The sequence below is a fragment of the Scophthalmus maximus genome, chromosome 4, assembly GCF_022379125.1.
Source record: "Scophthalmus maximus strain ysfricsl-2021 chromosome 4, ASM2237912v1, whole genome shotgun sequence".
Classification (NCBI taxonomy): Eukaryota; Metazoa; Chordata; class Actinopteri; order Pleuronectiformes; family Scophthalmidae; genus Scophthalmus; species Scophthalmus maximus.
The window spans coordinates 21249473-21273161 of record NC_061518.1 but is presented as its reverse complement, the minus strand read 5'-3'; the positions used below and the strand labels follow the sequence as shown (position 1 = coordinate 21273161).

Genomic DNA, 23689 nt, shown 5'->3' with positions numbered 1-23689 from the left:
TCACCCCCCCCCCCCCCCAAAAAAACCCCCTGAGATGCTGGCTCTGGTTGTTAATGTGAGAACGATGCAGATTAATGATACTCAGAAGAAGTCGTATGAAATTATATCAACCACGAGTACATGATTACACTATCATTTCGCTGTTTTGTTGGAAGACATAAGTAGATATTTTACTTCAAAATGATCGACTGTTACTATATATGACATTCTTGCACCAGTCCCGAAGTAACATTTTACTGTTGTAGCTGGTCAACAGTTAGTAAGTTCCATCCAGGCGTGGGATTCAAGGTTCAGGAAAGAAGAAAAAGCAAAGTTCTGTGACTATTTTTTTTTACCCTTCTGGGCCTCAAACGTTTATCAATGCGAATTAATTTTATTTTTTTTAAATGGAGCATTTGAAGCTGCTTTTGCCTGGTTGATAAAGGTTTTTGTACTCGCATGGTTCTTGCACTTTTTGGGTAATATCTTCATGTTTGAATGCACTTATTGTAAGTCGCTTTGGACAAAAGCGTTGGCTAAATGAATGAGATGAAGTGTTGAGGAGAAATAGTGGAAGGGCTAACGATGCACAGTTATATAAAGGGTTCCCAGGGACACACTGTTTTTTTGTACGAGGGCAAAAGCCAAAGAGGTTGGAGCCCACTGGTATAACATTTAACAGCGTTATGTATTTAATAAACTGAGCACATGTTTAAGTGTTCATCTGAAAGATAGATACGTGTTGTGAAGTGGAAAGTACAATAGGTCCCTCTGAAATCTGGTGGATTAGAAATATAAAGTTGCACATTTGCAATTGGAAGCACTCAAGTCAAGTCTCTCGGCAGTGTTCTCCGGACAGTACCTGAGTAAATGTTCTTCGCACCAATGTGTTGAGCCGATAGTTTTATCCATCTGAGAGCAGCATACGCTGCAAATTAGCAAAACTTACAGTCGAAAATGAAAGCTCATGAATGCAATTACAGTAAACACGGCCAATTCCTAAGCTCTGGTTTTTGCAACACAAACACAACAACAAACACGGAAAAAAAAAATTGATACGCCTTAGAAATGATTTTACCACCCACTGTTCTGTTTACTGTAAACGAACTAAAACTCAAAGGACAAGATGACACGCAAATAAAATTTGCATCACTCTTTGTGTGGCTTTAACAAAACTAAAAAAAAAAGAAAAGAAGGGACACCAGCGTTCAGTGTAAGAAAACAGGATTTTCACCAACTAAAGTTGGTGGGATTGCATGTTGTGACCATAAAATGTCATCAGCCAGCAGCCTCAGTCCCTATCAGGCAGTCTGCTGCACAGAGCACTCTCCTCTAGCCCTGGGTGCTGGCCGCACTAGCTGGCACCCTTCCCCCCCCGTCGCCTCTCTTTCGCTCTCTCTTCCCTTTCTCTGTCTGTCTCCCTTTCTCCCCTTTTACCAGGCTGCAGTGGCCCACCCTTCCCCTGGCTCCCGCACCCAGCCGCGCCCCTCCCCTCCCTGTCACCCCGAGGCGCTCGGCTTCCATAGTGTCAGTGCGGAGGCCTCAGTGTTGACAAAGCAGCAGGCCTTCAGAAGACACATCAAACCCTGTCCCTCCTCTGCGCTGTTAGGGAGCTCAGCGCACAACAAAAGGACAGGGACTCCAGTTTCGGTCTCAGGCCATAACTAGACTCAACAACATGGCTAAAGACAGGAGAGAAAAAAAAAGGCCCCGGAGGATGCTGTATGCACCACGCGCTCTAACCGTTCAAGACGAGATCCGTGTTCTCTGACTGTTGTGATGACAGTGTTGTGATGGAGGATTGTAAATATAAAAGCATAAGTCAAGGCTGCGGGTTGATGCCATCATGACACATGCACTCTAATGAGGGCTGTGGGTGCTCCGCAGTGCCAGGGACTTCCACCCCAGGGCCCGTCGGGTGGAGGGGGGGGGGGGGGGGAGTGGTACGTGATGCATACCAGATGTGATTGGAGACATCACACTGTTCAGGTTGCTCCTGCTAACCAAATAGTAGCTGCAACAAAAGCGAAAGATCATTTTTCCTCTGTTCACACGTTTGCGGCACGATGCTGTGGATGTGTGTAAAGACTGGTTGGAGCCAGAAGCAAAATAACACATTTCAGAGGATTTCTTTTTTTTAAAAAAAAGAAAAGAATTGAAGACCGTATTGCACCAAGAAAAGTAAAAAGAGCTTGGTGATGAATACGACCAAGGACACCGAAGTAACGACACGCGCTCCGCTTCATTGTCAACACAGAGAAATTGTCTCATTTCTTAGCAGTTGGTGAATTCATCCTTCACGATGTGTTTCCACATCACTATTCAACCCCCCGTGCACACCGCTGTCGGCCGTCCTCCGAAACGTGGGGAGAAAAAAGCCCTCCGTCTCCTGAAGGCCTCCTTCTCAGGTAGCGAGCACTTGCAACGTGTGCATATTCTGTGATTAGAACCTCAGACCACATGATGGCAGCAAAAGAGATTCTTAGGCCAAATCTGAACAAACTGCTCCAGATTAGGATGTTCTGCGAAAACGAGAAAAGCGCGGCAATGATCCGGCGCATGTGGTTACTCTGAACTTGAGCGTCTAATCTACAACGGGCATATTTTGTAAACTTGTAATGTGTCATGTCTTACTACAATTTCCCTTCAGAAAGTTTTAGATGCCTCAGATTTGTACTTGAGTATAGGTGCTTGGTAACTTTCCACTGCTGCACGTGTGGTTTAATGCGTTATTTTTTCCTTTTCTTTTGTTGAAGGGTGAAGGTCAACTGCATCAGGGCCACGAGGCATTTTATCAGTTGTTGATATTTACTAAACGTCTCCGGCAGTCATGCAACAATCTGAGTGCATCGAAGAGGTCACGGTCACCGTAGTCTTACCTGTAAACGTGGAGTTTGACTCATAGCAGCATCTGGCTGAAGGACGCAGAAAGCACACACTGGCTTAGTGCTCAGCTTTTTTGGAAACTTAATTGCCGGCATTAAGCACTTGAGGGAATTCTTCGCTGTGCTTGTTAGGTGTTTGTGTGCAACACAACCCCACACGTTCTATTAATAAACTCACACGCTCTCACCCTCTCTCTCTCTCTCTCTCTTTCTCTGAAATAATGAACAATAAGTGTCGCTGCTGCACCTCAGACACACACACACACACCAACATCAAGCAGAATGTCAGATGGCTGGAAGAGCGGAGCGATTGACAGCAAACCGGGCTCCACCAGGCATGCAGATTACTAAAAGCAAGTTCTGAATGTTCTTCTCAAACTTTCTCCACATGCCAGAGGGGGAAAGTAGGGGTGCTGATCTGATGCGATATGCTTGAAAGAGATTCTTGCCAATGCAGGCATTTGGGAGGCTGGATGTGACTGTGCTGTAGCTGCTGCTCTCACCTCGGTGTCGCGAGTACCGTGTGCAGGTGGCCCAGGTCCGTGTGGGTGAAAACATGTCCAAGGGCCAGATGCACCCGAGGCGGCAGGAGTTTAAAAGAAAATGCAGAATCGATTTATGAAAAAGACAATCGATAGGTTTCACAGAGAGATGGTTTGTCAGCCAGATTTAATGATACCATAATAAATTTGCCACGTTTTGGGTCATTAAAAGACCTCGGGAGTTCGGGTGAATAGACGTTTTTGGAGCTTTTGAACTTCTAATCCTAGACATAAATAGTTTTCTATCATAATGCTGCTGGTATACTATGTTCAAACTTCCTGTGGTCCAGTAATATTATATAATATATATGATATATATATAAACAGAAAGAGCAGAACTGATTCTTCAGTGTGGGACACACACACAGACACGCACACACACACACACACACACACACACACACATTTAGTTTGACAAATAACTGTTTCGTAGTCTAATGAAGTGGTAAATTGTGTTACTATTGAATGAATGCTGCAAAATGATATTGCAATGTGTGTTTATACAAAACGATTACCTCGTTACATGTCAAAGTAAATGCGGTGAGGAAATATTTTGGATGATTTTCAGTCGAACAGAACACTGAGATGTTGTATCTAAAGGGGTATAATTCATACCGTACAGGTTAGAAAAGCCTAACAAATCATACATCATCCACTGGTGAAAGGACAAAGCAGGGAACAGATAATATTGTTCTCTTTGCCACTAATAGCACCTGCTATTATATATCCATACACGTCATTATCATGTGTTGTCTGGAGGAAACTTTTAATCATAACTTAAACATCTTGACTCAGAATTAAACAATAACTCTAAATGAAATGTACCTCTTCAGTTTTAGAAAGGCAAACATTTGAAATCGTGGGGATTTTTTTTTTTTTATGGGACAACCATTTAATGAAAACTAGAGCAGAGCTGTTATCTCTGTCTGCGTGTGCATCAAGGAGACCAGACACCAATAATCTCATTACCTGGGTCAAACATTACAATCAGATCTGCATATTTTTTTGATCCCCTGAAGGAATCTTTTGGGTGTTTCTTTCTTTGTTTGTTTTTTAATTTTGATACGGAAATAGAATCCCAGGTGAGTCCTTTCACCTGCTGAGGTGCTGGTCAGGAGTGCAGATGTTTGGATCTGTTGTGAAATATCAAAGCTGCATGCAAATCCTCAAGATGACCTACTTCTTCCCTTCCACATAGACACTCCGCTAAAATCCATAAATTAAGGAAATTAACTGATGGGGCCCGGGGCCACTTTGTAAGCTATTTAAATCTTTAAATTTACAACATCCCTGCATACTTCATGTAATTGAACTAACTCGGGGCTTGTTTCCTTTAATGAGAAAAAACCCCAGTTTCCCCTCCAGTTTGTACCTCTGGAAACAACAAATGTGTGCCAGGGGGGGAGATGGGAGCGCTCCGAGCTCTGTCTAATTACCATGACTTCTCTTTTCGCACACTCCTACCAGGCCTGCCGTCAAATCACCAGCATATCCGTTTTATTTCACACGTGAATGCTCATCATTTCACATTCACTGGAGCAATACGGAGCCCTGTGAAGATACAGTAAAGTCCCTGGAAGTCAATAGAGAAATATTGCAGGCTTGTTATGGTGGTGTACTCGATTTATTAAATGATGATGATTTAAGATTCAAAAGTACCTTAAGATCAGTGAGACATTTTATATGGTGCTGGTGAAAAACAATAGACGAGTTTCCCCCTAATAATGACTATACGTGTATTTCCTGGGCGCCAATAATAACTTCCTACACTGGTTGGCGCCAAATGTCAAGAAACGAATACGAAGCCTCTCTCAGGATGCTGGTGAGGAGTAATTACTGGGCTCGGTGTTGCATCAATTATTCACAGATATTTACCCTCAAATAAACAAACATGCAAATAAATAAATAATCGTCTCGCACCTGCTCGACTCTTCCCCCCGTCCCCCTTCTCTGGGTGCAAAAGTGGCGCAACACTTCATTGTGTCTTTTCTACGTCGAAATATAACAGAAATCACCCCAAATCTTATTTTTCCAAAAGTCTGGAGGCTGCCTGCTTTCATTGGAGAGTGAGGGGAAGTGTGTGCGTGTGTTTGTGGTGTGGGGGGGTTGTGGGCAGATATCTCCATCTAAGCCCTGCGCCATAATTGAAATGGCGCATATGGCTGCAGGCAGGTTGTGAGGGCGCTTTCTGCGGCAGCATGCATGCATGTCCATAGACGTCATTTGATTTTAATGGCCTGCAGGAAATTTGGCGTTACAACTCCAGACATTAGAGAGAGAGAGGGAGAGAGAGGGGGGGGGGGGGGGGGGGGAGGAGAGAGCAGGGACACGAGGGGGGGGGGGGGGATCACCGCATGAAACATATTGGTTCAGGGATATCTCTTCATTTTCAACACATTTTTTCTACCGAGACTTTATCAACAAGTTACTGCGCCTTTATTACGCATCGCCCGAGTGGAGGACTATGGCAGCGCGCCTGGCGTTAAACTTTAAATTTAGGCTGGAGCTGGAGATGGAAGTGTTTGCCTGCTAGCTGGAACTGCCTGCGGAGCTATTACATCAGACGAAATGACAATGATTAAAATCTGCTTTTTCGCTGCTCCAAATCCATTGAGCGACTGACAGTTGCCCGCCAGGCTCTCCTGCGTCCTCTGAAGCACAACTTCACGCCGTTGAGGGGCACCGTCTACTTTTTGCCGGGGAAAAAAAATAAAATAAGATAAGTTACTCTATCTGTGCAGTCATACTAGGGGGTATCACGTTCTCTTCCTTGGGAACATTGCCTGGGCGAGAGAGTGGAGAAGAGCTAATTGTAGCCTAATCCCTGGCCCAGAGGCGCTCGGGCAGCCCGGAGCAAGACATTTTCTTTTTCAGCTCTCCTCTGTTATTTAGAGACGGATTATTGGCTTTCTTCTTCTCCTAACAGACCACGGGGGCAGTTTCATTTAGGCGAAAAAAGGCAGACAAAAAAAAAAAAAGGGCTAAAACGCAAAAGGAAGGATTCCAACAGGAGCGCACGTTGTTTTGTTTTTTTACGCGTATCCGAATACGAGCAAGGGGAAGGAGATCACCTCGTCTAATGTACAAGGTAAGGACGCTTCCTGTGCGCTTTGGTACAAAGGAGCTCGGCGAGGACAGGTCGAGTCCGCCTGGCAATAGAGCCGTTAGAGCCGCAGAGGCTCTTGAGCCAGCGGTCCATCCCGGACGCAGCCCGGCGTCTCTCCGCTTCTTTCCCGAGCAGTTTTGTGGCGAACACAGCGCAAAGACGTGGCTTTTCCGCGCGGCGGCACATGTAGATCCGTGCCGGAGCTGGACGGAGCTGTAGTCGAGTCGGGGGGGATTCGGAGGAAATATTCGGGGGGGGGGGGGGGGGGGGGGGGGTTGGTTGCACGGCGACCAGCGGCTGGGACTGACCGCCGGCACGGATTTCTCCTGGACCCCCTGCAATGTTTGAAACGGTACGGTGACATTTTGAGATATTACAGACAGAAAGCAGTGTGTTTTTACGCACAGGCTCCGGTCTCTCCAGTGGAACTGGCGCTGAAGAGTAACGTGAAGTGACCCCCCCCCCCCCCCCCCCCCCCCCCCCCCCCCCCCCCCTCTCTTTTCTCTCAGAACGGACAGTTGACACATGGTGGTTCTCACCAGACGTGTCGTGATCATGCTTCCTTTCTTTATTTTTAAATCGTACAGCAGGAACAAGGCGCCATATTGAGCTTCGGGGAGAATTGAAGGCAGAGCACGGGCTCGTGTGTGTGTGTGTGTGTGTGTGTGTTACTGTGGAGCGCCGCGTTGAGTCGCATTGTGTCCCATTGAAACGCTTTTGGTTTGGTGGTGATCTGAATTCAGAGTCCTGTGAGGGGGAATATGTCATCGTGGGTCTGAACGGGGTCAGAGGAGCGAGGCAGCAGCAGCTCTGAGGTGAAAGTTGATGCCTCTACGGCTGCTGTGATTTTGTGGAGGAATTTATCATATGTGGTGTGTGTGCGTGCGTGCGTGTGTGTGTGTATGTGCGTGTTGGTGGGTAGAGAGAGGCAGGGGAGGGATGTAATGTTAAAACTATTATAATTCGATCACAATTGTGAGATTTGTTGATGTATTTTTTTAAAAACATTTGCTCCTTATTATTCGTGCTTGTGTATTGTGATTTGATTGGTTAATTGATTAGTTGGTTGGTTGGTTGAGAGAGAGAGGGGGGGGGGGGACGGACACACCGGCATGTACCCAAAACTTCTTAAGTCTTTCCAAGTTTTTTTTCCTCTTCTTTTTCTTTTCTTTCCTTTACTTTTCCCCGGGATTCGACGTGTAACCCGGTCCCCCTGTAATCGTACTAGACGAACGTGACACCGCTGTGAGGCGGACACCGCCCTGGAAGACACAAAGCTCCAGTCTCACTCGGTGCCCGGCGGCTCCTTCTCTCGCGGAGCCGCCGGGCACCAAGTGAGACTGGAACAAGCGGCCTTCTGTTCCCGCGGTCGTGGCAGCGGAGCATCATATGTGCAACAGCAAACTGATCGATTCTGCTGATTCGCTGGAGGGCGGAGAGGGGCGCACACAGGCTGCCGTCGCAATCGGGCTCAACCCCCCAGTTGTGCACGTCGCGCGGTCAGGCCGAACTATACGATTTCCATTTTTCTTTTCTTGATCATAACTTGCGCAATGAGAGGTCTGTGTTTTCACACAAGCCTGGAGGGGAACAGATGACTAACGAGTACGTGGGCAGACTGTGACCTTTGATCATCGGGGGGGGGGGGAAATATGAGAAACAAATAAGAGCTGGTGGAGTTTCGTAACAGCACGGATGTGTTCTCCCCCAGTAGAACCAATCAGACACGATTGACTCCTTCGAGGAGTCACCGCGCGTCGCCTCACAGCGTGGCCCGGCTGCAGGCGGGTTCACCTGCACAAACCGTGCGTAAGTTGGAGATGAGCGCTCGTCCAGGAGTCACATGGCGGCGCATCGCAGCGAATTAAAAACTGTTTTGGCCCAACATCTTTTCTTATCAGCTGATCAGACTGGGCTCCCCCGGCGCGCACCGGGCCCGCTCCCCGGAACAAACTCGGCCTCGGCTCTCCCGGAGCATATACAGGTTCCGGGTATAGGAATGGTCTCAAACGTTGTCCTTCTGGTAGGACGCCGCGCACGTGGTGTGTCGCGCGGGGGGATTCGGCCCTGTGGCCGCGGATGAGGCTTTTGTTGACGCGCGTCATCCCTCCGTGCGCCACGGCCTCCGACGCCGTGACAGCACGAGCGCATCTGTTGGCACATGACGCGCGATCACCTCAATCTTTTGTGTGTTGAAAAGGGAAAAGTTATCCCCCTCCCCCGCCCCCCCGCCCCCCCCGCGCCGTGTTTTCCTCCCGTGCTCTCAGATTGGTGGTTGGTGTGTCTGGGCGCATCACGTCTAACACATAAGGCGACCTTTAATTAGAATATTGCAGCAGCAGTTTGTTTTATTCCCCTGGAGGCTGACACCTAGCCCCCCCCCCCATCTCTTCCTCTCTCTCCTTCTGTCTGTCTATCTCGCCCTATCTCTCTCCCAGCCCGTTTTTTTTTTCCTTTCTTTCTTTCTAATAAGCATCCTCCCATCCTCGCCTCCGGTGCTGCATGAAAAGATGCAAACATACTTAATTAGCGCGGTGGCAATAATTTCCAGGCTAAATATGCGACCAGACAGACATGGCAGTGATCTGATACCATCCAGGCAGAGGCTCTCATCTGCTCCCCCGTGCAGGGGTCTCTGTTGATGCTCTTCGGTCTTCCTCGCCCTTCACTCCCATGGCTCTCCTGTACACTTGCTTTCAGGAGGGAAGAAGCATGTCGCGGCTGTCCCTGACGCGGTCCCCGGTCTCACCCCTAGCCGCCCAGGGGATCCCGCTCCCGGCCCAGCTGACCAAGTCGAACGCCCCGGTGCACATCGACGTCGGGGGCCACATGTACACCAGCAGCCTGGCGACCCTCACCAAGTACCCGGACTCCAGGTAAGACGCGCTCGGCGGATCCGTTTTCTGCCATTTACTGCGCGACGGTGCCAAGAACGAGGGGGATGATTTCAATGCCTGTGTTTTTATGAATGTAGAATTTAATGGGGAAAGCCAGATTTCAATGGATTCCATTCAGTTTCAAGTCAGTTTACATCTCCATCTAGTTGATGATTATTTCATTTCAGTCATCGAGGCATTTATTGCACAGTTTGACTGGTGTTTGTCTCAACTAAGTCAAATTGGATTTATGCTGTTAACAAGTCAGCATTGCTGACAACTTCCCCTCAAAAACTACAGTGCAATATCTTCTCATTCCCCGTGCCTTCATTATGCCTGTCCTCTTTGAGCTTGTAAATGATTGTGCAGATTGTTTGTGTTTGTTTTTCCCGTGATTATTCTAATTGTCTGATAAATACCTCGGAGGCTTTTAAAAAAAAAAAAAAAAAAAATTTATCTCCCCTCATTTGAAAGCTCAGCTGCTGCCAAGCTGACAACTATACTTTCACATGTTTCATTGTTGATTTGAAAGGAAAAGTTTGTGTGAAGTTATACAACCAACCAAACACACACACACACACACACACACACACACACACACCACTGTGTAGTTCACAGTTTGTTTTTTTCTAAAACCCCAGTCAGTGTGGTGTTAGGGGTCCTTGGAGGAAAAACAGTGACGGACATGTCCGGATCCCTGCCATCGAAGCTGATATCTGATTAAAATGTTTCTCTTTGTCCTGCAACATATTCAATTTCTTGGCTATTTTTGAACCATCATTTACCATGATCAAATCTACTTCATAGTCGTTATTTGTGCGCAGACAACAGGGTTAATTTCCAGAAATAAGATGTGCACGAGCAATAACAAGAAGTTGTATCACTCTGACGCTGTATATTCCTATTTTTTGAGACGGTGTAATCATTATTATAATTTTTCAAGTAGCCCATAATTGGGTTTGTATTGAATATTTTTGCGTGGAGTTAGATTCTCCATACATGAAGCAAACAGGGATTTTATTAATTCATCCAATTCCACTGGAAGATTTAGTCATCATGATTCAGATTGTGTAAGAGCTGATGGTAATTCACCCTCCCACTGTTTTAGCTCCATCCACAAACAATGTGACAACAGCAGAGGAAGCTCTGCAAGCAAACTCACGTACAAAAGAAATATGTTCTCAACTGATGTATGCTTCCCCCCCCCCCCCCCCCCTCTAAAACTAGAGGATGTTTGAGGCCCCCTTTGCTCTTTTTTCCCATAATACATTGTGTCGTATACAGTCTTCTATTGTGCGTCAGCTGACAGAGTCCCATGTGGGCCAAGGTAAACATACACCGGGTTGTTAGAAAATCTGCCAAATTGGCTACAGGAAACAATCCCCATAATCCCTTGGTAATAAAGTCTTGATTTTCACAGAGTCCGCTGACAGGAAATCCCTGACAACTCTCCTTTTATTCCTTACTGCAACATGTCATGAGAAAAATGAGGCTCGTCTCAGACAGGGGTTTACGATTGTGTTTGTTATTAAGATGCTTCCCTTTTTTTTTTTTTGCCCATAGTTTCAGTGTCATATCGGGTTTAATACGGTGGCCCCAAGGCATGAGTTATTCATTTACATTTGATAGTGTGTTTCCATTAAAATGTGCTGGTATTATTTGGATCTGAACATTCGCTAGTAGGAAATAGCTGTAAACCATTCTTGAGCACTATTTAGATCAGCGTTAAATTACTGTTTGATGTTCATTTCAATATTTTCAAATTGCTATTGTCTTTCTCTATTCTTTCATGCTCTGAGGTTATTAGTGGCAGGACATGCGCAGGGCACCATGTAAATGTCATGTCAGAGCATCCAAACACTGTTTGTACGTTGAGACTAAAAGACCGGAAACCAGTGTGAGCGTTGGATGGATGGAGCGCTCTCTCTCTCCCCCTCTCTCTCTCTCTCCCCCTCTCTCTCTCTCTTTCTCTCTGTCACACATGCCCCCCCCCCCCCCCCCCCTTTTCTGTTTCTTTCTCACTCTGGATCTCTGGATCACGCACACACACGCGCACACACACACTCACATGCATACACTCAACGTCTCTCTCTCTCTCTCTCCCAGCCTCCTCAGCGTTCAGTTGGCCTCGGGGCTCCATTTTCCACTGGAGCCAGTGGAAGGAGGGGCCCTTTTGTGTGAATTAGGATAATGGCTGACAGCAGAAAGCAAAACAATTACACTGGCATAGCCGCGCATGCCGCGTTCAGCCATGTCCGGTCGAGCTGGGCACGTTGGCGAAAAAAAGAGAAAGAAGCCAAATCGGGAAAACTAAAAGAGAGCCGGGTTAAAGAGTTTAAAGTTGATGATTACTTTTAATAGATCGGCCCCTAAATAATGCAGCGTGCCAAGAGAAAGTTAGTCTAGTAACTAATGTGCGGTTATTCATCTTCCTTTGCGGCGGCCGCATTAAGGGACAAGGGTCATGAAACATTGATGTGCACTCTGTGTAGCTCCCAAAGAGGACAGTCTCAGCAGTCACTTGAACAGAAGCTGAGGAAATTAGGGCAAATGTTCCCGAGACAATGAAACTATTTTAAAAAAGGACCACTGGACATTTTTTTCTCTTTGTAGACCAGTCGTCTGGTGTGCAGAGATGACACATTGGAAACTGGCGTCATGCTCTCTCAATGCTCCTCTGTGCACAATAGTTTAACTTTTTCTGTAAGCTCCAAGTCTAGAATGTCAAAGAATGTCTTATTCCCCACTGTATGTTAGTGTCTGAAAGCACAGATTTTTCCTTTTATGTCATCACGTCACTGTTAAACCTCTTAGCTATTCTAAGCGTGCCCTCAAGTGGCTCTTTTTTTAAAAGAAAGATTTTAAATGGGCTGTATGGTGCAAGCATATGGCCATCTAAGATACAAGTGCGCTGTTTGAAAAGACTGGCTTTGCAGCTGGCAATTGCCTTTAACATTAAAGGTATGTTATTGAAATATATTTTGGAGCAAATATTAATATCTCCTTCGTCATAAAGGAACCTGTAGTCCGTACAGGTTAAATGCGATTAAGTTCAGCCCAGTCAGATGGTAGGAGCCTTGGTTAACATTTCTTACTGGAGGCAGGTTTGTGAAGGAGGACAGAATATATACGACATTCATCATATCGATAAAACTTTACTAGACACGCTCTCAAATTAACTTTGCTTTAGTTCGAGTTTTGCTTCAGCGTTTCACATTAACCTACTTCCAGTAGCCACAACAAACGGGAACGTGAGCCGGAGGGGCCTAAGTGGCTCTCCTCCCGGCCCTGTCACGTTTGTAGCACCGGTTACAGAAGCTTCGTAGCTGGGCTAATGTCAGCGGTTAGCAGTCACCTGGAAGGGGTTAGCCAGTCAGAGGCAGGGTGAGGGCGGGGCTTCTGCTGCCATCAGGTCAGGTAAATACAGGGTCAACATTCCTGCATGTCTGTCACATGCACAGATAGTAAATGTATGTGTCCTCTCCGACTTTCACTGTGAAACCTCATTGTTAAAAAATTTTCTGACATTGTTTTTATTACACATGCACAAGATATTTCTACAGCTACAAAAACTTATTGTTGACTCGCAAATTATAACTCTGTGCGCAAAAGTATTTTTTTAAAAAGGGACACAACTTATCTCTACAGAAGCAAAACTTTCACATTCAGATACGTGACTGCTATTTCTTTACGTGCGCACAACAGGTGTCATGCACGTTATTTGTGAGGCTTATTACAAAAGCTCAGGATATTTTCTGACTCCGTTTAGAGTTAGACTGGAACCTGATTTGAACACAGTCATAGTCAAATACTAAGTTAAAAATTACAATCCTTGCTTTGGACATTTTTGTCACACATCCTTTGGGAGAGTTTGTATAAAGAACCGTCAGCTTATTAGGTTTACATTTGCTTCTAGCGGGACTCAGTGAATCAGAGCCGGGGACAGTAATCTGGTCTTGCACTCCTGCTTTTGACTCGTCACTACTGACAAGTCACTGTCGGCAGCCTTTGGTGTGAGGCCGGACACACTCACCGAGTTCCCCGGGTGTGTTTGTTCCACTGTGCAGGAAGCTGCTGGGTGTCTTGCATCCGTTAGGCGTCTCGATAGAGGTTACAGATTGCAGATAGCATGTGTTCTATCAGAATCCGTGAGCCCTGCGCCGGGTCCTCCCCCCGGCCTCCCGCGGACGCGTCTCTGGCAGCTCTCAGCTGCTGGTCGGCTGTAGCCGCTGCAGCCAGGACGCTGCCGGATATTGCCCCGCCTACTGCCCCGCTGCCTGCCCTCGCATGGCACCGCCGGGGTGAGGGATCTGAGCTGTTCCCGTCCTTGATAACCTGCTACACCCACCACCTCCCTCCTTCTCCCCAACTCTCTCTCTCTCTCTCTCTCTCTCTTTCTCTCCCTTTAGTTCTGTCATAGCTTTTATTTCTGTTGTAGTCTGTTTCTTTTTTCTCCCCCCCTCACGTTTTCCTTTCGCCCCTCTTCTCCCTCTCTGTCAGTGTCCTTGTCTGGTTGCGTATCCTCTCTTAATTTTTTTCCGATGCTTCCGCACCCTTTTGACACTCCTTACCTGTTAAGAACAACCTCCCGTCCAATTCAGGGATTTAGCAGAGAGGGGGGGGGGGGGGGGGGGGGGGGGGGACCAACAGAGAAAAAGGGAGGGGGGGGGGGGGGGGGAGAGAGAGTGAAGGGAGTAGAGGAGAGGGAAAGAAAAAGAAAAACAGGCAGCATTTTAATTGCTTTTTAAAAAAGTGGAGATGAAAAACAGAGTTAGCCTGGAGGGGTATGGTGAAATTCTAGCTGGAAGAATTGCAAGACCATATGAGAAAGGAACACCTCGGGCAAAACAGGGAGATGAGTATTGGTTTTTTATAAAGCATTTTGCATCGATTTCCAGAGAGAAAGCGAGTAAGGCAGAAGGATGGAGACAGACAGAGAGAGAGAGAGAGAGAAAGAAAGAAAGAAAGAAAGAAAGGATGGCAGGAGGGGAGAGAGGGAGAGAGGGAGAGAGGGAGGGAGGGAGGGAGAGACATCTTTGCTCTGCTCCTTCACCCAGTCAAGTCACAGAAAAAGAAACAGGGTGAGTTTGGTGTGATAGCTGCAGTGTGTTGTGCCGCCACACCGGGGTCAGGAGATACCTGATACAACCACTAAACACAAAGTCACTCACTTCTACAAAGTGGAGAATTGCAATTGTAAATTCGTTGAAATGAGTCTGTGAGCGACGCCAGCCCCGCTGCTTGTTCATTGACGTTCCCACTGCGGCCCCCTTCCAGTGTCTTGTAATAGAGTTTGACAATGCCAGTGCTGAGGCAGTGCCTGTGTGTGTGTGTGTGTGTGTGTGTGTGTGTGTGTGTGTGTCGGTCGACGTGTTTGCAAATAGCTTTTACAATTTTCTTTGTCAGACAACTTTGTCAGCCGACCTCGAAGCTGTTACTGTGATTAAGGAGCTGATTACATCAAAATGATGATGATAACAGCGACGCGGCGCCCTGCCAAGAGCTGTTTCGGAGGAAGACGACGGAAATGTGCGGTGAAACCGTTAAAGAGGTTACGTGCAACAGATTTCTTGTGTAAATCACTAGTGCGGCGGATTTGCACCCTGCACAGGCATTCCAGGGTTCTCTGCTGAGAGAGAAGTGAGCTTTGTCTCAGAGTGAGTCACAAAATTAAAGCAAATTATTGGACCTGCATGAACAGAGTCTTGGAAAAAATAAGAGCACTTGCACTATGTGCGTCCGCAACATTTTTAGAGATGCCAAAAGAAAAATTCTATTTTTTATTACTGAAGAGGGATATTTAGCAGTTGGAAATGAACAAACAGATATAGTGGATGTGCCAAGATGAGATTATTAGACCAGCAAAGGAGGGACGGGGGGAAATGACAATCTGTCCCAGGGTATCTGGAGGCACAGCGCCAACATGGTGTGATGAAAGTTTAAAGATAACAGCAATTTCCACTCTTTGCCTTGATGAGCCCCCGTAGCCAACTTCAACTAAGCCCTTAATCTTTCAGTGCACTAGTGGACGGGGTTAAACACGGGATGCGAGGCGGCAACAAGTGTCTTTTTATTACCACCAAAGTCTTGTCATAATTTAAACTGCATACATCTAGTTACTGTTAAAGGTAGTTCATCTGTTTCCTAATAGGAAAATGTCATTGATGTAATTTACAACAATTTTCTTCTCATTTTTTCAGTTACTCTCAACAAGTCATTTTCTCTTTTAGATGTTCTCCAGCTTTTGCTTTGCTTTTAAATGTTACCCAACTATTTGAGCCTCCATTCAGTTACTACACCTTTCATTCCTCTAACCAATACATATCATTTATTGGGAACCAAACAGAAAACTAAGCATGGTCTGATGGTGCAGGTACCTTTAGAACTCTGAGAGTTAAATATTGGTTTAAATGGACAATGTTAATGTTATTAAGTTATCTCAAAGAAAAATGCCATTATATGGACAAACTGGAACTCTGCATTGAACACAGACGGCATGGCACAGAGTTGACACGCAACTGTCCAAATTCTTCAAATAGTCATAACAAAGTCAAACGGCAAAAAGTAGAACATATTTTCCAGATGTCCGTCTTTCGTATGTGGTCCTCCACCACATCCCACCTCTGTTTCATTCCCACCCCTCTGACAGATGAAATAATAGACTTGTAATGCTACATTCATGCCATTAATTTCTGTAAGTACAAGCAGCGGGTGTGTGTGTTGTTGTAATCTTCCGGCAGAAGGGACACTTCAAACAAGTCTGGAACGGAGGAACTGTGCCTTAAGCCCCTTGTTTCAACCTGGGATGCTAATGCATTTCAAGCTTAGTGCTAATAAAATTGAAAAATAAATGGAGGGTAATTGTTTCATGCATTTGAAGGGACCTGGCTCATTCCTCTGTGTGTTTGTGTGTGTGTGTGCGGCTGCCTGCGTGCGTGCCCGTTTGTGTGTGTCAATTTCAATTTTCAGAATCAGTCGTCTGTTCAATGGCACCGAGCCCATCGTGTTGGACAGCTTGAAGCAGCACTACTTCATAGATCGGGACGGCGAGATATTCCGCTACATTCTCAGTTTCCTCAGGACCAGCAAATTGCTCCTTCCAGATGACTTCAAGGTAAATATCTGCACCGTAACACACTGTATCGTGTGTACTTGTCTGCACCGTCGGCGCTCACAGTTTGTAACAACATAACGACATAAAAAAAAAAGCTGGAGTATGTAAAGCCATCTGCCCAGACATGCAGCGGTGCTGTGTGGAATTTCTGATTTCCCTTTAGATAAAACACTTAAGTGTGAATATGTTTGTATTTATTCATGCTTTCCTTCTCCTTCGGGGGGGGGGGGGCATGTTTTTTGAAATAGACCCGAGACCACAACAGAGCAACCGGTTCTGTTTCCACAATGCCCGGGGTGGACTCACCGTCCTCCCATTTAACACGTAATATACCTTTACTATAAGCATGAGCAGCAATTAGGAAGCTCTGGAGAGGAAACGTGGAACAGACTCAGTTGTGGAGAGGTAAAATGCTAAGCGGCTAACTGGAGCAAGGCCCGGTGATGTGTGTGCCGAGGCCCTGAGCTGTTGTTCTCCACTCAGAGTGGTTTCTGTAGAGGTGAGCACAGGTGAAATAGCCTGTTCGCCGCACGGCTCACCCGTGCTCTGATGACCAACTCCCACGCAGACAGGAAGTCTGCCGGACAGTCAAGGACTTGCTGGGAAAGGGAAGCCGTGGCTTGCTGGCGCTGTTTACTATCCACTAACAGGTTGTGTCCATGCATCTTTGTGGACCTCTGAATCTGCTTTGGTCCTTATGAGACCACTGAGGCCACACACATCTGGCTCCCGCTTTAGCATTAGCTCCCAAAAAGTCTATTGAAAGTGAACGCACATACTGCATGTTAGGTTTATCATAAAAAAAAAAAAAATGCAGTCGGGCTTGGAATCAATTCAATCTTGTCATCCAAACAAGGTATTTTTACATTATTGACAAAAATACACGTTTTGTATTTATTATACCGAGTCTTGCAGGTTGATCATAAAGTATGTCTCTAAACAGTTAGATTTCAATATTTAATGCAGGTTTCTATTAAAGTTGATAAGTTGAAAGTTGATATGGAGAATATGCGAGCAAACAGTTGCTAATCTAGACCTCCAGCAGACAGGGAGCGACATTCGTATTTATTATGAAACCTGCCAAGGCCCAAAACAGTATATCCAAAGTCTCCACTATGTTCCCCAGCTAGTCCCTAACTTTGTTTATCAACGGTTTGGTTCTCGCCAGATCGTATTTAATTGAAAACTGCTGCTGTATGTGAGGTAGAGTTCAGGGCTGTGAAAGCAAAACAACGAGCTAAAAGACGCTAAAGCGCCCCGTAGAGCCGCAGAGGCGAGTGATAATCCTTTGCCGGTTGTTCAGCACGAGCGACTCCTTCCTCGTTGCACGTAGTGATTTCACCGAGTGTTGATGCAAACGCAGCTTGAAACCGAACCGACGACATTACTGGCAAGTCAGTCTCACCTCACAAGAATCCGCGCACCAGTATGTGGGTTTTGTCAGAATGTTTATATATTCTGCCTGCAGCTCCTTCCTGTTCCAAGGTCTTATTCAGTGATACTGATTCCTAGGAGTATTCTACGCTTCACTTCTACTCCACCTTAACTCGCGTGACCTTTCCACCGGGCTGGCGCTTGTTCATCATTCTCTACAACAGCCAAACCTCAGACAACAGAACACGAAATGAAAGGCCTGCATATTTTGGCAAATGATGGCCTGACTCAGAACCGATTAGTTTTTCCCTTCTTATTCATGCTTTTTTTTTCTCCCCCCCCCCCTCTCGGTGGAATCTTGACAGTCCAATCAGGCGGCGCCGCCGAAGAGAATGCATTGGACTTCATTGTTTCAACTCATCACGATCCCCTCGCATAAGCCTGTGTTGATCTGCATACCTTTCAATTTGCGTGGAGCCCGGGAAAAAACAAAAAAAAATGCAAATAGTGAGAGGCGGAATTGAGCATGTCCTTATCCGAACACAATCAGGCTTGCCGTCGCCTGAGGGCTGGGTCTGTTCTGCTGCTGGCAGCCACGGCGCTGTGTGTTTTGCTAAATCAATGTGAAAGTCTGAGCAGGGAAGGAAAAGAAATTCTTCAGCCTACGTCGGTGGAACAAAATATTCCCTATTAATATGCTTCCTCGTCTCATTATTCAAACTACAATTAATCACAAGGGTGTAAGCAATGCTCAGTCATATGGAGGGCACGGCTGTGAACCGTTACGAGTTAGTGGTTTCTGCATCACTTTATTCAGGCTTTTGTATTGCACTTTAAATCAATAATGCTTTCTTTCTTTAGGTATCAAAGGCTAAAAATAAGTGGAGAGAACTCATGTTTTCACCATACAAGACATTAAATATACATGGGCGGGATTGTTTTCATCAGTGGCATGTTTAATCAGCAACCTGTGAACCCCTGCCTGTGTGGGATCGCCGACTTCTTCTCTGTCCAAAACATACGGTGGGTCTTCACCAGTCGTCCGACTCCCTCACAGTGACAGTTTCCATCATTTTCTTCTCCTCCTCGCTGTCGGCCTTCTCTCTTTCGCTCCCTCTCTCCCTCTGTCCTTTTCCTGAGATGTTGCCTTGCCGGTGGGCGATCAGGTCGGATCATTATTCTGAAGCTCAAACGGGCTGTCTGGACACAGGATTGGGGGATGAATTGTCTCGTAGAGCTGGCAGCAGTAGCAGCAGCTCCAGCAGCCAGGACGGAGCTGTTGGCCCTGTCTCCCCCTCATCCTCACCTCAGCGCTTAGGATTACTCTGTTGTTTTCTGCACTGCTCGGGATGACTAAAGTGCCTCGCAGACAGACCCCTGTTAAAAACATATCCATCCATGGCTTCAGACCTGTGAAGGATGAGGAGCTACACTTTGATACAGAGAGCTGCCCGAAGGGGAGTGTCTCAGTATGCGTTTTGTCAGCTGAAGCAAGAAGGCCAGGAGAGAAAGAGACAGGGAGAAAGGGAGGAAAAAAAGGGACCCACCCACCCCTCCTCCTCGTTCACATTGTGGAATCTTAAATATTAGACCATCAGCTTAAGATGTGTTGCGTCAACGCTCTGTCCAGATGGAGTTGTATTTGGGTGCCAGATGAAGGCACAGTTTAGATGAAGGGGGTAAACCAGTGAGGGAGGCTTTTCAAGGCTAGAGATCCCGACTGAGGCAGCAGGGTTAATGAATATGCCGTTTTTCTGCCATGCTCAGTCTCCACAACTAGCTGTGGTCCAGAAAAGGGATTTTTTTTTGGTTGTTTTTTTTTTAGATCAGGGCTCCTTGGTGGCCCCGGCACACAAGCACATGGCCGCCAATGATGCAGACTATATGAAACACATGTTGGTTCCAAAGCACAGGCAGACATTGTCTCACTTCAAGGGCGTTAAGACTACGAGATGAGCTACGTCGTTCTGTATCTACTAAACTAAACACAAATGTGGCATCGGTTATTTGCTGTGGTTTCACAAAGCCTGCACACTAAAATTAACTGTGGCCAGGAGCTAAGGAACAGTTGGAATACACCCTGAATGGCAACGATGGCAGTTCTTAAGCGACGAATGAATTAAGCTGTCAGTCTTTGTCACTGTGAAACACTAATCAGAACACATTTTTATTAATTACTAATTGTTTAGCAGAAAGATTTGCAGCATTTAGGTGTAACCTGATTAAATCTTGTTCTAATAGGAGCTTAACATAGGGCCACAAGCCTCATTAACATAAAACTCCCCCTATGCGAGGAATACATTAGAATCATCCCCGGCTCGCGATTGTCCTCATGTTCACTTTGCACATCTTTACCTCACCTCCCGTCTGCCTCCGATAGCGAACCACCGTCTCCCCGTATTTGCCATGGTAGCGGTGAATGATGGTGCCATCTGGTCTTGTGGGAAATTAGAGGCGAGAGCAACCGGGGCAAATGGCCCCCAGCAAGCCCTGCCTAGGAGGGAGAGGCAGGCAATCTGCTGCAGACTGTCTGCACACGGGAATGCACCATCCCACTTCACTGGAGCCCTACTGACGGCCTTTCTGGAGTCTGCACACTGAAACACGCTAAGGGCTAGCGCAGCTCTGCCAAGAGCCACTGTGGAGGAGAGCTGCGGCGTGGCTACGATTTGTTTATGGAAGGCGTTGTCCTGCTGGTCAGAGGCCATCACCAATCTTAGTTTATTGTTCTTCTCTCCGGAAGATGAATTCCATGGAAACAAGTGAGAGATTTTGTTGCCGTGGGTGGGAGGTCGTTTTTACATTTATATTTTTGGGGTTATTTGTCTGTTCCTTAACTAGATCAACTCAACAAGATGTAGGCAGTATAAACTCCTACACTGCCGACATTATGAGAAGGGTAACAAGTGTACGGCTCAAACTTTGCCATCCAAAGGTATCTTGTAACGTACAGCGAGGACAATGGACACTGGTGCTCTCTGATGCACACATACATACAGTAAATGTGTTTCCCAGATATATTCAGGAGGATTGTGGGACACTTATCCGTTCCTCCACGCATGCCTTCTCCGCTCGGTTGATGTTTCAGAGAGAAGGGTCGGAGAGCAGATGCAGCTACGGCGGCACTTCTGGAATAATTAGAGGTTAAGTGTCTCGCTGAAGGACACTTTGTCATTAGTTGCTGTGGGGAAGACACTGAATTCCCTGCGAAAATACCCCCGACTGTCATCTTTATGCTGCACAACGTGTGCGGGTATCTGTCCTTGATGACCTTGGTGACGAGATGTACAGTAATGTATTGAAAACCTGCGGTGTTAGTCACACATATAGCCTAGAGGGCCGTGCACACGCGCGAATCTCACTGCATCTCCGTGTTTGTCTGCCGGTACAGGACTTCCACTTGCTATACGAGGAGGCGCGCTATTACCAGCTGACGCCCATGATCAAGGAGCTGGAGCGCTGGAAGCAGGAGCGCGAGCAGCGACGGATGGCGCAGCCCTGCGACTGCCTGGTGGTCCGCGTCACACCCGACCTGGGCGAGAGGATCGCCCTGAGCGGGGAGAAGGTCCTCATCGAGGAGATCTTCCCTGAGACCGGAGATGTTATGTGTAACTCAGTCAACGCTGGCTGGAACCAGGACCCAACGCACGTCATTCGCTTCCCCCTCAATGGCTACTGCAGGCTCAACTCTGTCCAGGTAACACACAACACACCAGGGAGCATTTCCTGTTCGCTTAATTTGTTGCCTATCATGGGAAAAACATTGCATTAAAACAAATGACTAAAACTTATACTACAACAGCAACAACAACGATATCCACACCTTCCACTCTGCATGTGGCACAATTTATACATTGTAGACAACTTATCAAAACAAAACTCTTATAAAATGTAGATGTCATTCAAACATATGTAAAAAAAAAAAAAAAATACAGTTTGGAATATGAGCCATTGAATCCATGCAAGTACACTGTTTTCACAGTGGTCAGGTAGATTAGGTAGAGTATTATGAGCTGTCAGCAAGTGCGACATGCAGCCTTGAGTGGTGCATGACAGAAGTCACGTCTGTCGTATTTAAAAAAAAATAATGTTTATACAGGTGTAATTAAAAAACACAATGAAAAAATATTTAAATGGCGACGGAGAAACATCATGAGTTACTATAGAATAACTTTAAAAACATTTGTGATTGCAAACATTTTTTAACATTGAATAATGAATCCTGATCTTGCTAATAGTGAGCAAAATTACACTTTCAGTGCAGTCGCACTCTAAAATAATGAAAATTATTAATCAATATTTCCATGGTTAGTTATCATTCCATGCCAAAAGAAATAGGTAGTCATCCTATTCATAAAAATATTACACTGTAATTGAGCCTTTTAAAAGTGTAAGTGAGATACTTCCTTGTTGTCAAACTCATTTTGGATCCAATTTTTCTTGAGTCGTATTGTTCTGGATGCGACTGAGGTTGAGGATTTTATTAATCTGACATAATGTTAAAGTTGAACTTTCGCATTGTGATACAGCAGTTATACAAAGTTGCCTGGCGCAGCCTCACAGTCCGGTGTGCCATTAGTTCTCTGTGTCGTTTGAAGGCAAACATTTATAGTACAGGACTGTCCTGAGTGTCCAGATCATTTCGATGTAATTAGGAACAAGGATGTCTTTGATTATTGGCGGTGGAGGTGTTTCATGGGACCAGTCATGTCTGGTTATCCACAGGACACAGTCTCCACGGAGGAACTTCACTACGAATCAATCAACGTGATCTTCGTAGCTCGTGTAAATGTTGTTTTTCTTCCGCTGAGCGAGAAAAAGCATCTTTCACCACCAACTCCACCATTTTTCAACACTTTCATACCTGGCTGGCTCTTGTGCCGTCCAACCCGGGCTGTGATTGGCCACTGCGTTGCTCTACTGATGTGACTGAGCTACAGCTGCCCATTATAGCTTGTGCTGAGGGAGAGGACTCATCACTTGTTCCCTCTCTCACTTCAGAGAGCCTGTGTCAGTCTGTGGGTTGTATTTTCAGGTCACTAGCCAGGATAAAGGCTGACACAGATACTGATTTTTTTTCTTTTCTCCCGCCCCTCAGTGTCTACAACCTGCAATTCCCCCTCGAAACAAAACCGTATTTGCTATGAGACAGTTGCCGTGATTCGTGCCCTATACTGCCTTTTGCCACAGTTAAGTTAATAGCATGTTGTCACTGACTGAGGTAATAGCTACTGTGATGGAGCTACAGTCAGTTTATCCGGAGATCACCAGGGGTAATGGCAGCTGAATGGAGTGTGTGTAGTATTTCATTCTGTGCAGAAATTCACAGCTTCCCCGTTGCACTTGTGGCTTGTAGCATAATGTGAAATCTGAGGCCCGGCCCGCAGATCTTTGTACAACTCACAGGGTGAATGGGCATTGATATAGAACAATATAACACCTTTGCGTTGTACCGTGTTATACCATTTTCAAACAGCCAGTCTGACTGAGATTAACAGTATCCTTCCTCACAGCGGCGTCGACCTCAGTACGCAGTAAAGCAGTGCGACGGTAAAAACAACTTCACAAAACTAGTTGTGTTACCCAGAGAGGTCTGTGAGGGGGATGGACAAGGGGAGAAGGGGGGGGGGGCATAACAGCCCCACACCACAGGCTCAAATATAACACACTTGAACGCCCACAGCCATGAACAGGCCAACACGTACAGGAGACCAGCCCCCTCCAGCATCCAGAGAGAGCCTCTCCCAGGCAGGCTACTGCGCTCTGACACCTCCACCTCCCCGCCTGCCAGTGTGAGAGACCACCTCCAGGGA

The 23689-nt window shown here is 46.3% G+C and overlaps 1 protein-coding gene across 5 annotated transcripts in view; it reads left to right on the top strand.

The window, feature by feature from the left end:
- Positions 1-23689, top strand: part of LOC118302435 (BTB/POZ domain-containing protein kctd15) — a 40226-nt gene that overhangs the window by 6183 nt on the left and 10354 nt on the right. For 2 of the 5 annotated variants that reach the window (XM_035628561.2, XM_035628563.2), the window contains 3 exons: positions 9213-9388; positions 16358-16502; positions 21268-21573. In XM_035628561.2, the coding sequence (XP_035484454.1) occupies positions 9225-9388; positions 16358-16502; positions 21268-21573 (615 nt within the window). In that variant the 5' untranslated portion in view covers positions 9213-9224. The other 3 variants (XM_035628560.2, XM_035628558.2, XM_035628562.2) reach the window with 3 other exon arrangements.